Here is a 12,415-nt window from a genome sequence, read left to right on the forward strand (position 1 = left end):
TGTTTCAATCCAGTGCTGCTAAGTCAAGGAACAAACTTGGAAGTCCAAATGAGTTATAAAGGAAGTGGAAGAAAGCACTCTACAAGTTTTGTTAATGCAAAGGTCATGAACATTGAAGCTAGTCACTTTATTGCACGCATAATGCAAATTTTGTTTATAAACCATTGTTTTATAGGCTGTACAAATTTTCATGTGTCTACTAGCATATGTTAAAAACAAATCACCCTCTTCAAACAAGCTCTGATACTTGCAAGATAAAATTCCAGAGTTAAAGGTCACACATAGAGCAGCTGTTCTTGACCTCTGAAAGGAGTTTTAGTGTTTGATTAAATACTAAGCTTAATGACTTTTTATTATGCTTGTTGGATCCTACAAGCTGTGGTGACCAATTAGTCTTGTTTCCAACTAATTTTCCAACTAATTTTCCAGACTTTGTGTGTCTTATTTCAGACATGAAAACTGCCTGTCTTATTTCAGACACAAAAACATCCTTTTTTCTCCTAATTACAATTTCTCTCTGACATTGTTGGCTGCAAATCAAAAATCTGTCAGATTACTGTTTTTCCTTCAGCTTAATGGGCTGCTCTTGTATTTTCTGTTCTGTGTATGTTGCTTGTGTAGCTGTTCATTTAAATTCTTTACTTTTTTTTTTTTTTTTTTNTTTTTTTGGCAGATGAGGCTGAGCTTTTGCAAAGTACATTAGGCAGATCAGAGGTGATCCTTCCTTTCAGTAGAATAGTTGGAATTCCTGAGCGTGGTTTAGTCATAATATCTTTTAAGTTGACTGTACAAATTCTTTATTCTTTCTTGTCTCTGAATAAAATACAGGGTAGTCTTGTTGCCGTAATGTTAGTTGCACTGTGAGCTAAAAACCTGGAACTGACAGAATGATAAATGTGACGTTTTTGAAGAAGATAGTTTGTTTTGCCTTTAATGTTGATATTTATGTTAGGCATCTATAACAGTTATTTCCAGTTGTTCAGATGTAAACAGTTGATCTAACTATAACATAGTGATGTATCAGCCAGTCAGAGTGTATGAGTTAGATACTATTGAAATAATGGATTTACTACTTCCTGCAGAGTTTGTGTTTTCATTTACTTTCAGCATCTGTTGCAAGTTTAAAAAAAATCTACTTTATCACCATTGAAAATTCTAAAAAATAACGAGTGATAGAAATTCACTAGTTGGCACGCAAGAAGTTTATGTGAGCCAAATGGAAGAGAAGAAGATCACAGTAGGGAAAATACAGGAAAATACTTTATTTTCAAGCTTCAAAGAATATTGCAGTGAAAAGGAAGGAGTATAATAAACTATAGAAGGCGAAAAGTTGTTTAAATGCATAGCCTTACAGCAAAATTTTTTTTCAGAGTCATGGTACTGAGTGGGGTTACAAAATATTAGTGCCCAGTGTATGGGAATTATCTGCTTTCTTATGAGCAACACATTGTGAGCATAGGTGTACAATAATTTTTATCTTATGAGTGGCTAGAATAAATGTAATCTCAATGGTTTTATTATTATGCCATCTAGACACATGCTATTGTATTGTTTCCGACTGCTCAGTAAGTAGGATATGTAGGTGTGCATGGAAAATATGATGTTCTGTAGTGTTTTCAGCCAGTCCTGAAAACGTGTCTTCTGGCAGTAGTATCTGTTTGTCCAAAAGCTGAAAGGTTGCTGCATTTTAGATAGAGATAAAGACTGCTTGACAACATACGCTGTACATTTCAAAAAATGTTTTCAAGGTGAGGTAGAATGTTGAGGTCTCTTGTGTGCTGAAAAATGTGCGTTTTCCCTTGAGGCCTAGAGCAAGGATGAACACACAGGAATTGGAACCATTCATTGATGACCTGCTCTGCTTTCATCATGAAAAACAGGGAAAACAACTTTAACTAGTGCAGAATGGAGCTAAGTTGTCTGAGAAATGGACTTTCTGCAGAGATCTAAATATCTGCTGTTTGGTAATACATCACTGCCAGGCATTGAGGAAACGGTACTCTCCAAAACTTGAGTTACAGGGCCTTTGTTGAATCCCAGAACTGTTGTGATCTTTGCTTTTGGGAAAGACCTGATGGAAAGAGACAAAGCTTTCTCATCATGAAAAAATGATTAATGAAAAAGGAACTATATCTAACTCAAAGATAAGCTTGCAGGTTTATCCTAAATTTCCATAAAGATTCCTTTTAACCTACAAGCTATGCACACGATGTAGTTATCTTTGAGAATTCCTTTTTATTTACCACAGAATGCCTTTGGCTTATTGCTTTAACCTGATTCTGACTTACCCATGTGAATCTGAAAATAGTTATGAAAATCTTATGGAGTAGTTGAGTTGAAGGAATTGGGGATTCCATAACACTAATATAATGTTGCATGTGTCAAAGGATGTGTTAAAAGGGCTAAGAGATGTTGATGAAAATGCTTTCTTTAGCCCTGACAGCTGCTGCAGGAAGAGGAAAACTGGAAGTCTGCGAATTACTGCTTGAACATGGAGCTGTTGTGACAAGAGCTAACAGGAGGGGGATTCCTCCACTTTTCTGTGCAGTTCGGCAGGGTCACTGGCAGGTCTGACACTTCTTCACAAATTAAATGGATCCCTGTGGGAAACAGTCCTTGAAATGAAATAAATTTTCCTCCCATCTCTAGTCCTATAATAAATTAGCGTAAACTTTCTAATACGCATTTACATGAACTTTAAAGAGAAGTCTTCAGAAGCTCACTTAAGTTATTTTTATTGACACAAGGGATTTGAGAGTACATTGGCTGCATGAGAACCTTGGTTGTAATATATCTTAAAAAGTAATGCATTGAATCTATAATACTTTATTTCCCAGACCAAGAACAGAGACAATTTCAGATCCATTATACTGCCTCTGTGATAAAGGAGAGAGAACCCTAGGGTCAGGGGCCCTTCTCGTGCCTGCCAATTTTTATTGATTTAAGTGCGGCATGACAAGTGGTCTCAAGAGTGGAGTAACTAGGCCCTGAATTGCTAACAGTTAAGACATGAGTTGAGCAGGATTTGTCAATGATTGCTTATAACTAATGCCTTAGTCCACTTCTGTAAAAAGTCTATGCTTTTAGAGGTAAAATCTGAATCTGCCTGTTTGTTTTTAAATTGCTATTTCCTATTTCAGATTGCTAAACTTCTACTGGAGCATGGTTGTGATGTGAATTCAAGCGACAAGCAAGGCAGGACACCACTTATGGTGGCCTCTTGTGAAGGACATTTGAGCACTGTGGAATTTTTGTTTTCTGAAGGTAGAAAATAAATGGTTCAAAGCTGAATAGCTGTATCATAGACTGCATCTATGGGAGTTAGGTAATTTTACATATTAAACAGGATATCTTCATAACAAAGTTAATTTTCATTTTATAGGTGCAGCTGTTTCATCTCTGGACAAAGAAGGACTGACGGCTTTGAGCTGGGCGTGTCTAAAAGGCCACAGGGAAGTGGCTCAGTATTTAGTTGAGAAAGGTGCTACAATTGATCAGACGGACAAAAATGGACGAACACCCTTAGACCTGGCAGCTTTTTATGGAGATGCTGATATTGTAAGTAAAACTAACTGTAAAAAACAAACAAACAAACAAAAAAACCTGAGCACATGTCAAATCTTCATAATAGAAAACAAAGCTTTAAAAAAATACTGCCAACCAAATTACAAAGGAAGTTTGGGCAAGTATTCAGTATGCTTATACTGCTAACATTTTGACTGCAGTGCAAGTGTTTACTCAGAAAAGCATTTGCTAGATAAGGTTTTAGTACTGAGGCAATTGTGATAGAAGGGCAGCATTATGCCTTCGTGCTTTATAGTGTACTGTTATACTTTATAGTGTGTGTTTTAAATCTCAGTAAGAAGTAACATTTACAATTCCTCTGTGTTGTGTGAACTGGAATTAAAAGAAAAAAAAGAACTGTGGGACGTGAAAGGAAAATATCTTTTTTCTCTGCCTCTGCAAAACCAGTAAGGTAACCTGACAGGTCCCAGTTGGGTACCTCAGTGGTGCAGAGACCCCACGTGAGAAGGACAGAAAAAGAATAGGAGTACCAAAAAGGATGAAATGAGAAAAGGTTTCGCTTCTGCGTCCTAAAGCAGCATTGCTTGTCCTTCATAGATATCTTGCATGCTTTGTGTGACAGTGACAGAATTGATAGAATTCACTATGCTTTTCATCTTAAAAATCTCAAATCAAAAAGCATGTCTCAGTGTTACTTATGCAGTCTGTATGTGGAAATAAAAGGACTGAGAAGCAGATTCATTTTTCTTAGTTTGTTCCACAGGTGATTTCAGAAATAGGACAACAGCTCAAGTCCTTTTTTCTGTCCTGTACCTTTCTCATGCACCACCACCTTCCTCTATTATAAATGTACAACAACTTAAGGCCTTTTAGGGAAAATTCATTTGAATCTGAAATGGAGAATGCCTGTAACTGAGATCAAAAGTTTACAATAACTTTAAAGGATTTTAGACCTAGAATCTTCAAAATCTGCAGCCTCTGGAGTATATACTTAATTCGAGCAAGATTAAGTGGTAGCTTAAACATCTCACTGTTCTGGCTCTCCTACCATGGACGCTGTTACAGGGCTTGTCTTGTTTCCGTTCACAGGTGCAGTATTTGGTAGAGCAAGGAGCAGTGATTGAACATGTTGACCACAGTGGCATGCGGCCACTGGACAGAGCTATTGGATGTCGAAATACATCAGTAGTGGTTACGCTACTGAGAAAAGGAGCTAAATTAGGTTAGTAAAACCTATCCTATACTCAAAGGGAAGAACTGAATGTCTGTTCTGCTAGAACAGCTGTCAGTTTTGTAAAGTAGATTAAATAAATCTTGAATCGCACAGTAGATTTTGCAAGTAATATGGTTTACAGGTGCCTATTCATGAGAAATTAATCTCTTCCCTTCTTTTAAAGTCAAATGCTCCAGACTCACTTCAGAAGTGAGGAAATGCAAGTAATCTTATTCTACTCCTTTCTTTAATATATGTTCATCAGGAACCTTTACATGGTTACTCTATCATGATACACTTGCACAGGTAAATAATGATTACTCTGTTAGTGATCCTTATTTTTGACACTATTAATGATTTTGGTGAAGATATTTAGATCAAATTCATCTAATATATTACAGAATCCTACATTTTTGCAAAGGGTTGGCAAAAATATGTCCAAATCATGCATCATCAGTAGGCACGTAGATGTTGCAACTGTGTATATGATGACTACTGAATCTGTAGTACCTTTAAATCATAATTCAGAATTATTTGAGTTCTAAGTATGAATAAGTACAGCACCTTACTTAGGACTGTACTTTGCCATGGACTTTCATAATGTCCTATACAGACTTCAGACCAGGGGAAAAATGAGTCAGACCATTTAATACCTGGCTGCCCTCTATGGGGAGAGGGGAGGGCAGGAGGTGCGAGGAAGTATGGGTATATAGATTAAAATAAAATTGTTCCTTACATGTAGAATATCCAGTGAAGTGGGATTAAGCTTTCCAGTGCAGTTAGATATCAGAAACAAACTTTCTCCCCACTTACTAGAAAGCCTTAAAATTTAACTTGCAGGAAATGCGGCATGGGCAATGGCGACCTCAAAACCTGATATTCTCATCATTCTGCTGCAGAAACTGATGGAAGAAGGAAATTTACTGTACAAAGTAGGTAGATTTCTTTTGTTCTTTTCTACTAGGAAAACACTATAATTGAATTTCTGTCTGAAGGTAGACTGAGGTTCTTTACATCTCCTTTTCTGTTGTGTACTCGCACATCATCTCATGTTGGGAATGAGACCAAGAAACTTCAGGAACTCTGAGAAAGAATGAGCAAAAACTCCTATGCAAAACAAACAAAAATGGATAAGTACACTTTTTTTCTGTTGAGCAAGGTGCTTAGTGGACATTTGTAGCACTGTTATTTCTTAAGAGCAATTGAGAATGCAGGGTGCTAATCTGAAACTGTCTGTTTGAAATAAATAAGATAGGTACATTCAGGCGTATCCTCTTCTTCAGGATAATGTTCTTTTGCATGCTGTTTAAATATAGATTGGGGAAAGTGTCAGCTCCTTCGGTATGTTCTTTTTACTAGCGGTGATATGTTATTCAGAAGAGAGATTGGAAGTATCTCTTTAAATTGTGTGTTGTACCTCCTTTATTTCACTGGTGCAACACAGTGCCGAGTGTTTTATATGAGCATCATTCAAAGTCTGTTCTAGCTATAAAACTTGGCAACTTGTAGGGTTTTTATAGGGGACTTCAAATACATGCCACCTTATCTTTCATTTTTGATCAAATGTCTGTATCAAAAGCCTTTAATACAAGAAAGGCACCCTTGAGGCTGTGCCATCATAAATCAGGCTGGACCTGCTTGGATTCTCCCAAATTCTATAAAGGAGCCTTACAAATATATCTGGATAATTCATCAAGTTTATTGATGCTGAAATGGGTTCAGAGCTTTAAATCCAAATTTAAAAAAATCCCCCAAACCTTCAAAAAGGAGGGGCATCTTTCACCCTAAATCATAACGGAGTTTACTCTACAAAGGTAGCAATGTCATCCCTGGAAGGACCCTCCTCTGCCAAGCTCCCTGGTGATGTGCTGAATGGGAGACCCTGGTTGTTCAGAGGCAACGTGCCACCCACTGTGTCACCAACACCAGTTCTTCTTGCTTCAGTTTCTCCACCAGTCGCTCGTTAGGTTGGACTCTGCCTAGACTCTGAGATAGCAGATGAAGATGGCAGGGCTCAGTATTAATATGTTTTACAATTTGTTAATAGAGGTTGAATTCCCTGCTGGTGTCTGTCTTTAAGACCATTTAGTTTTATTATAGTAATTTGAACGAACTTGCAAGAGCTTATGGTATGTTTACGTTTAGCTTGTTAAACTTTTTCCAGTACACTTTGATTTATTCTTTTGCCAAAGTGTGATAAATGGGAAGTTATTTTGCAGACTAACACATATGTGAGTGTGTTCACAGTATGTAATAACTACTTCTCAGCTCTTGAGCTGAATAAAATAAGGAAAATAAACTTTTAACATTTTCCATGCCAGTTTCAACAGTAAATTGTAACCACTTTGAATTTTAAAAGTAATAAAAAAAGAAACAATGTTTATAAAAACAAATTAACTCTTAGAACATGCATAAAGAGAAAAATTTCTTCAGTTATCAACTAAAAGAATTGGTGATCTTTTCACACTAGAAAGATTTCAGTGGCTTTAGCAAAACTGTCTCAAATCTTCAGCTAATCAGGGAGGTATTCTCCAAGCACCTTTTGGAGAGTCTCAGTATTTTCAGTGCAACTGCTGATCATTCAGGTAGTTCTGAGGGACAGGTTAGCTTTATTTTTCAACCTCAGTTAAGCAGTAGGAGAGCGACATCTTACTATTTTAAATTCATACCTTCTGCCAACCAGCTAATCATAGCTGAGACACCTAAGTGAAGCTGAGAGCGGCTGGACTGCATGTTTGGGTGTTGCTCTGGCTCTTTTTCCCTCTCCCCATCTTACCCTTTCCAGCTCCAGAGCTTAATTGGCAGGAGCACAAGTTTTACACCATTCCTTGTTAAGAACATGCTCTACTAGCACCATCTAGACATTAGAGATTTGATGATTTACATCTTCAATTATTTGACTGCTCTGTTTAAAAAATGTAAAAGTAAAATTAAGAATTGTATCGTACAGTCTTCATACCTGAAGAATAATTGTTGTGGTCCCAGCAGTACGTATTACTGTAAATACTATTCTGGTGAAATATCATTAAAAGTATGAGTTTACAAAACAAACACAAACTCCAGTTAACTCAAGTTCTCATTTTGTCTGTGTGTAAGTGTAATACACACGCGTACGTACACAGACGCACAGACACACATACAGAATCTGGCTGTGTGCTTTTTACTGGAAGAGCACCTGTTGGCAGATGTTGAATATAGGTGTGCTTTTTTGCAGCAGTATTGCAAGTTTCTGAAAAGTCTCTTGTTCCCTAAATTTTTAGAAAGGTAAGATGAAGGAAGCAGCCCAGCGCTATCAGTATGCCTTGAGGAAGTTTCCAAGGGAAGGATTTGGAGAAGAAATGAAAGCTTTCAATGAGCTGAGAGTTTCATTATACTTAAATTTGTCACGATGTCGCCGAAAAACAAACGTAAGCTCTTATTATTAATCTGTTGCTTCTCTGGCACTGGGAATCTTAGACTTCTCTTCTACTGCTTTATTGAGAGCTTGTGTGACACGTTGCTATTGCCATGCTCCTGTGACTCTTGATCCTCCTGATGAGCTCAAAGGGCAGAAAAGGGATGTGCAAAATCCTCCAAAGGGTTAGCATCAAGTGAAAGACTTGCATATGGCCAAAGTATTAGGTACTTCTCATGTGTCAGTTGGTCCTTGTGGGTCACTGCATGCATCAAGTGTTAGGATTTCTTTCTTACCAAACATTGCTACTTAGGCATTTATTTTGGCTATTATTAGAGTTCCTTTGACTATACCCTGATTTTGAGCTTTGCTGTGTCAACACATGGGGACAGTTCATGAGATAATGGCATGTTGCCATGGGGGAACTATTGCAGCTGCTCCTGTGTAATCTAGTTATTTTGGAAAATCAGATTGCTATACGTTTTCTGTACTTTCAAGTTAAAATACCAGACTAAATAGAACACCCCCCAACCCGCCACCTTTGGTTAACAAACACCATAACCTACCAGCAGAGCTATCTTGTGTATGTTTCATATATTTGGTTTAATTGAGAGTGGGGTTTGGTTGGCTGGTTTTCTATCTTCACCAGTGCATCGGATGGCTGTTAAGAAACTGAGTGACTATAAAAGCAAAAACCTCTGATTTTCTGAATATACCCTACCTTATTCCTTTCCAAATGCTTCTGCTGCATAGGTAGACAGCAGCCATCCCCCATTCCTTCTTTTTATAAAGTAACTGCTTCATTCCTTAGTCATCCGAGTAAGTTGTTCTTGGCATCTGTTCCACTTTGAAGAGCATTTGAACATTGGTGACCAGGACTTTATGTAGGCTGTTCTGCAGCTGCCCTGTACTGTGTGTGGTACTAATCCTTTCCTTTCTCTGCTAGAACTGCTCTCCTGATGCCTTCCTAGATCAGATTGTGTTTTTCAGTTGCATCAAACCGGCAGCTGAAAGTCACTCTGAACAGTTTGTGTATGTGCACACATGCGTGTGTGTGTTTCTCATCATATCCCACTGATAAGCTCCCATTTAGATTTTGCTAATCCTGAAGTGCATCATCTCGCATCTGAAGCTAAAGTTCACCACATTATTTCTCTAGTCTCGCATGATACCCTAGGACCTTTTTTTGGCCTTCCATGATGATGCTTTCTAACTTCCTGCCTAAGTATGCTGGATATCATCCTGTATCATGAGCACCTTGTGCTGTGCGTGAGCACTGTCAAGACTTGCTTCTGTTTTCATCTTTCCCATAGCCATTGCTGCCCCATTTCAATCCTAATTGCTACTTCCAGTCTTTGGTTTAACCAACAACTTACTAAATTCTTATTTCTCATTCTTGTCAAATGAAGACCAAATACATTAGATCTAGTGCAGTTCTTGTCTAAAAATGTCACATACCTTATCAAAGAAAGCTCTGGTCTATTCCAGCTCACGTCATGTTTTGTTCCGTTTCCTTTGCACTCTTAGGTTTTTAACTGGTCTTTCTTCAAAACGCATTCTAAATAAAGCTTTGCTATTTGAGGTGGCCATGTATCCTATTAAACATGCAGTCTCTTCTAGCATTTTAACAGCTTTGGCTTGAAAATAACCAGATCTTACCTACATTAACATTGCTTTTTAGCTACATTGGATTCAGTTCCCTTTAGACAAGACAGAAAAGGTTAGCAAGATGAGGTCCGTTCTCAGTCTTTCTGAAAAATGTCTGCTTTTCATAACTGATAAATGTGACTTTCTAGACTGGATAAGCTTTTGCTTAATACTTTTGAAGCAGCAGCATCAAAAAAGAACATGCAGTTTTCTTTTAATGTCACTGTATAATGAATATATTTGTTTAAATGATTAGGACTTCGGTATGGCTGAAGAGTTTGCTACCAAAGCATTGGATCTGAAACCCAAGTCTTATGAAGCCTATTATGCTAGAGCAAGAGCCAAGAGAAACAGCAGGTACTGTTTGTTTCTGTGCATTTCCACACAGATTTTTTACTTCATAACACTTTCAATAATGTTTTTTTTTTCCTTTAGGTAAACAGGGTTTGTATTTGGAAGTTATAAAGAAAAGGTTATTTTCCCTGTGCAGTTTCCATCAGTGTTAGGTCCCAAAATCAGTCAAAACCAACCAGGCACAAGCAAAAAGCAATATTGAGTACTCCTTTAGGTAATTATTAGGGAGTCCAGAAAGTGACAAATTGATAGGAAGAGGAGGATGTTATATGTAAGAGTGGATAGGAGTGTTGATCCACCTGAAACAGTAGAATTGTGCTATCAGTGTGCCACCAAACTCCAGTGCTGCATTATTTACCACCAAGAATAACTGGGTGCTTTTATAGGACAGGACTAGATGTTAAATCATCAGCTGTTTAAGTTGAAAACAAGGGAAGAGAAGAGGAATCATCTCTTCTTTAAATTGGAAAAATATCAAACTAGTGGCTAGGAAGAACTGCCTATTGATTGACCATGTCTTTTCTAAGTGGAACAAGAAGTGATCACGAGTGGATTTCAGCAAGGTACCTCTTGCGAAGGTAACAGTAAAGGGCTCATGAGACAAAGCTTATGTTCATAGTGCTACCAGCCCACCAGGGCTGGCTTCTTGAAGGAGACAGGTTACACAGGGAAGTTTTAGGACTGGGTCTGTGCTTCCACTGTAGGAAAGAGCTTCCTGGGTTGGAGGACATCTGACCCTTTTCTTGTCACGACATCCACCAGGAAATGAAAAATGTAGAACACTGTTTTGAGAGTGGTAGAGATGGATCTGTTGTAGTAGGCAATGCTGAGACTCAATTTACCCCAAGTTTTTATTAGTAAGTTGACTTCTTTTTTTCTTTTTTTTTTTTTTTAACAGAAAGCTACTCGCTGCTCTCGCTGACTTACGTGAAGCTGCGAAGCTGTGTCCTAACAACCAAGAGATAAAACGTCTGCTGGCTCGAGTAGAAGAAGAATGCAAACAGTTCCAGAGAGCACAGCAGCAGAAGCATCAGTCTCCGCAGCCAGCACAGCAAAGTAACAACTCTGAAAATGAGGAGGAGGGCATTATACAAGGTGTGAATGACAATTTTAATCTTCAAGAGAGGGCGGAAGAATTGCCACATCATGATGAATCCGTTTCCTCTCCGCAAAGGCTGCAACGTTCCTTGGCTGCCTCATCATACAGCAGGACCCTTCAGGAAGGTGTTCAGCAGAAAACTAGACCTGTGTCTCCTCAAAGCAGAACAGGCAATAAATACGTGAGAGAGCCAGGCTTGATCATGCAGCCAACAAAGCAGGCGCAGATTGTAAAAACTAATCAGCACCTGAGCTCCACTCAGCCTGGATCAAAAACGGGAAGCAGTCAATGTAATACAAAGACACAATCATCTTTTCAGCATCTTCCCCAGAGTCCTTTGCCAGTACGACACTCTGGAAATCTTACTGGCAATAAAATTCAGTATTTGGATGGGACAAGCACATCATCATCTGGAAGCATTTCCACTGGTGCTACTTCTGGTGTGTACAATGAGACATTTAAGTCCAGCCAGTGTTCCCACTCGCAGCATAATGAAAATCTCTCTTCTCACTCTTTCACAAATAAGTCTAAAGCTGCTGACAGGTTAACAGCCCCTACTCAAATGAATTTCAGTGAAGCAAGACAGCAAATTGCTGTAACCAGTGGTGTCTCTTCTAGTTCTCCATCCAACAGTACAATTCTTGCCAGTTCAACTAGCAACTTAAGTTCAAGTAGTTTTACAGATAGCATAAAGGGGCTAGGGCCAGACGTTCGAACAAAGGAGAATAAAGTAAATCAAGTTCAGGGTGCTACTGCTGAACACAGACCTCGCAACACCCCGTTTATGGGAATCATGGATAAGACTGCAAGGTTTCAGCAGCAAAATAACCAATCCAGTCGCACTTGGCATTCTCAGGCATCAGAAGGATTAACAAATGCTGGTTCTGGGGGCATTCAGCCCTCAAATTTTGAGCACTACTCGGTCAAACACTATCAGACTAAAACTTCCTCTGCTGGTGCTGCCCCAGGAGACAGCATCCAGAACGGTATGCAAGCTAAAGAACTCGAGGAGCCTAAGTGCCAAACGCCTGCCCACTGTCAAGACAGCAGAGCACCGAAACCAGCTTCCCATTTACACCCGGACCCTGTATCAAAACAGCAGTCTCACATCAGTAAGGAAGGCCACCTGAGTCATGTGACATCTGCAAAACCAAAGCGATCATTCATTGAATCCAATGTATAA

General features: G+C 38.6%; 1 protein-coding gene across 1 annotated transcript in view; it reads left to right on the plus strand.

Moving 5' to 3' along the window:
* The window catches only part of TANC1 (tetratricopeptide repeat, ankyrin repeat and coiled-coil containing 1), a 76,707-nt gene extending 64,292 nt beyond the window's left edge, over positions 1 to 12,415 (plus strand). Inside the window, exons 19-26 of the mRNA XM_026087575.1 lie at positions 2,435 to 2,568; positions 3,141 to 3,264; positions 3,383 to 3,558; positions 4,615 to 4,747; positions 5,579 to 5,670; positions 7,999 to 8,145; positions 10,036 to 10,136; positions 11,032 to 12,415. Of these exons, the coding sequence (XP_025943360.1) occupies positions 2,435 to 2,568; positions 3,141 to 3,264; positions 3,383 to 3,558; positions 4,615 to 4,747; positions 5,579 to 5,670; positions 7,999 to 8,145; positions 10,036 to 10,136; positions 11,032 to 12,415 (2,291 nt within the window). The remainder of the gene's footprint in view (positions 1 to 2,434; positions 2,569 to 3,140; positions 3,265 to 3,382; positions 3,559 to 4,614; positions 4,748 to 5,578; positions 5,671 to 7,998; positions 8,146 to 10,035; positions 10,137 to 11,031) is intronic.

The sequence above is a fragment of the Apteryx rowi genome, unplaced genomic scaffold (genome assembly GCF_003343035.1).
Source record: "Apteryx rowi isolate R43461 unplaced genomic scaffold, aptRow1 scaffold_720, whole genome shotgun sequence".
Classification (NCBI taxonomy): domain Eukaryota; kingdom Metazoa; phylum Chordata; class Aves; order Apterygiformes; family Apterygidae; genus Apteryx; species Apteryx rowi.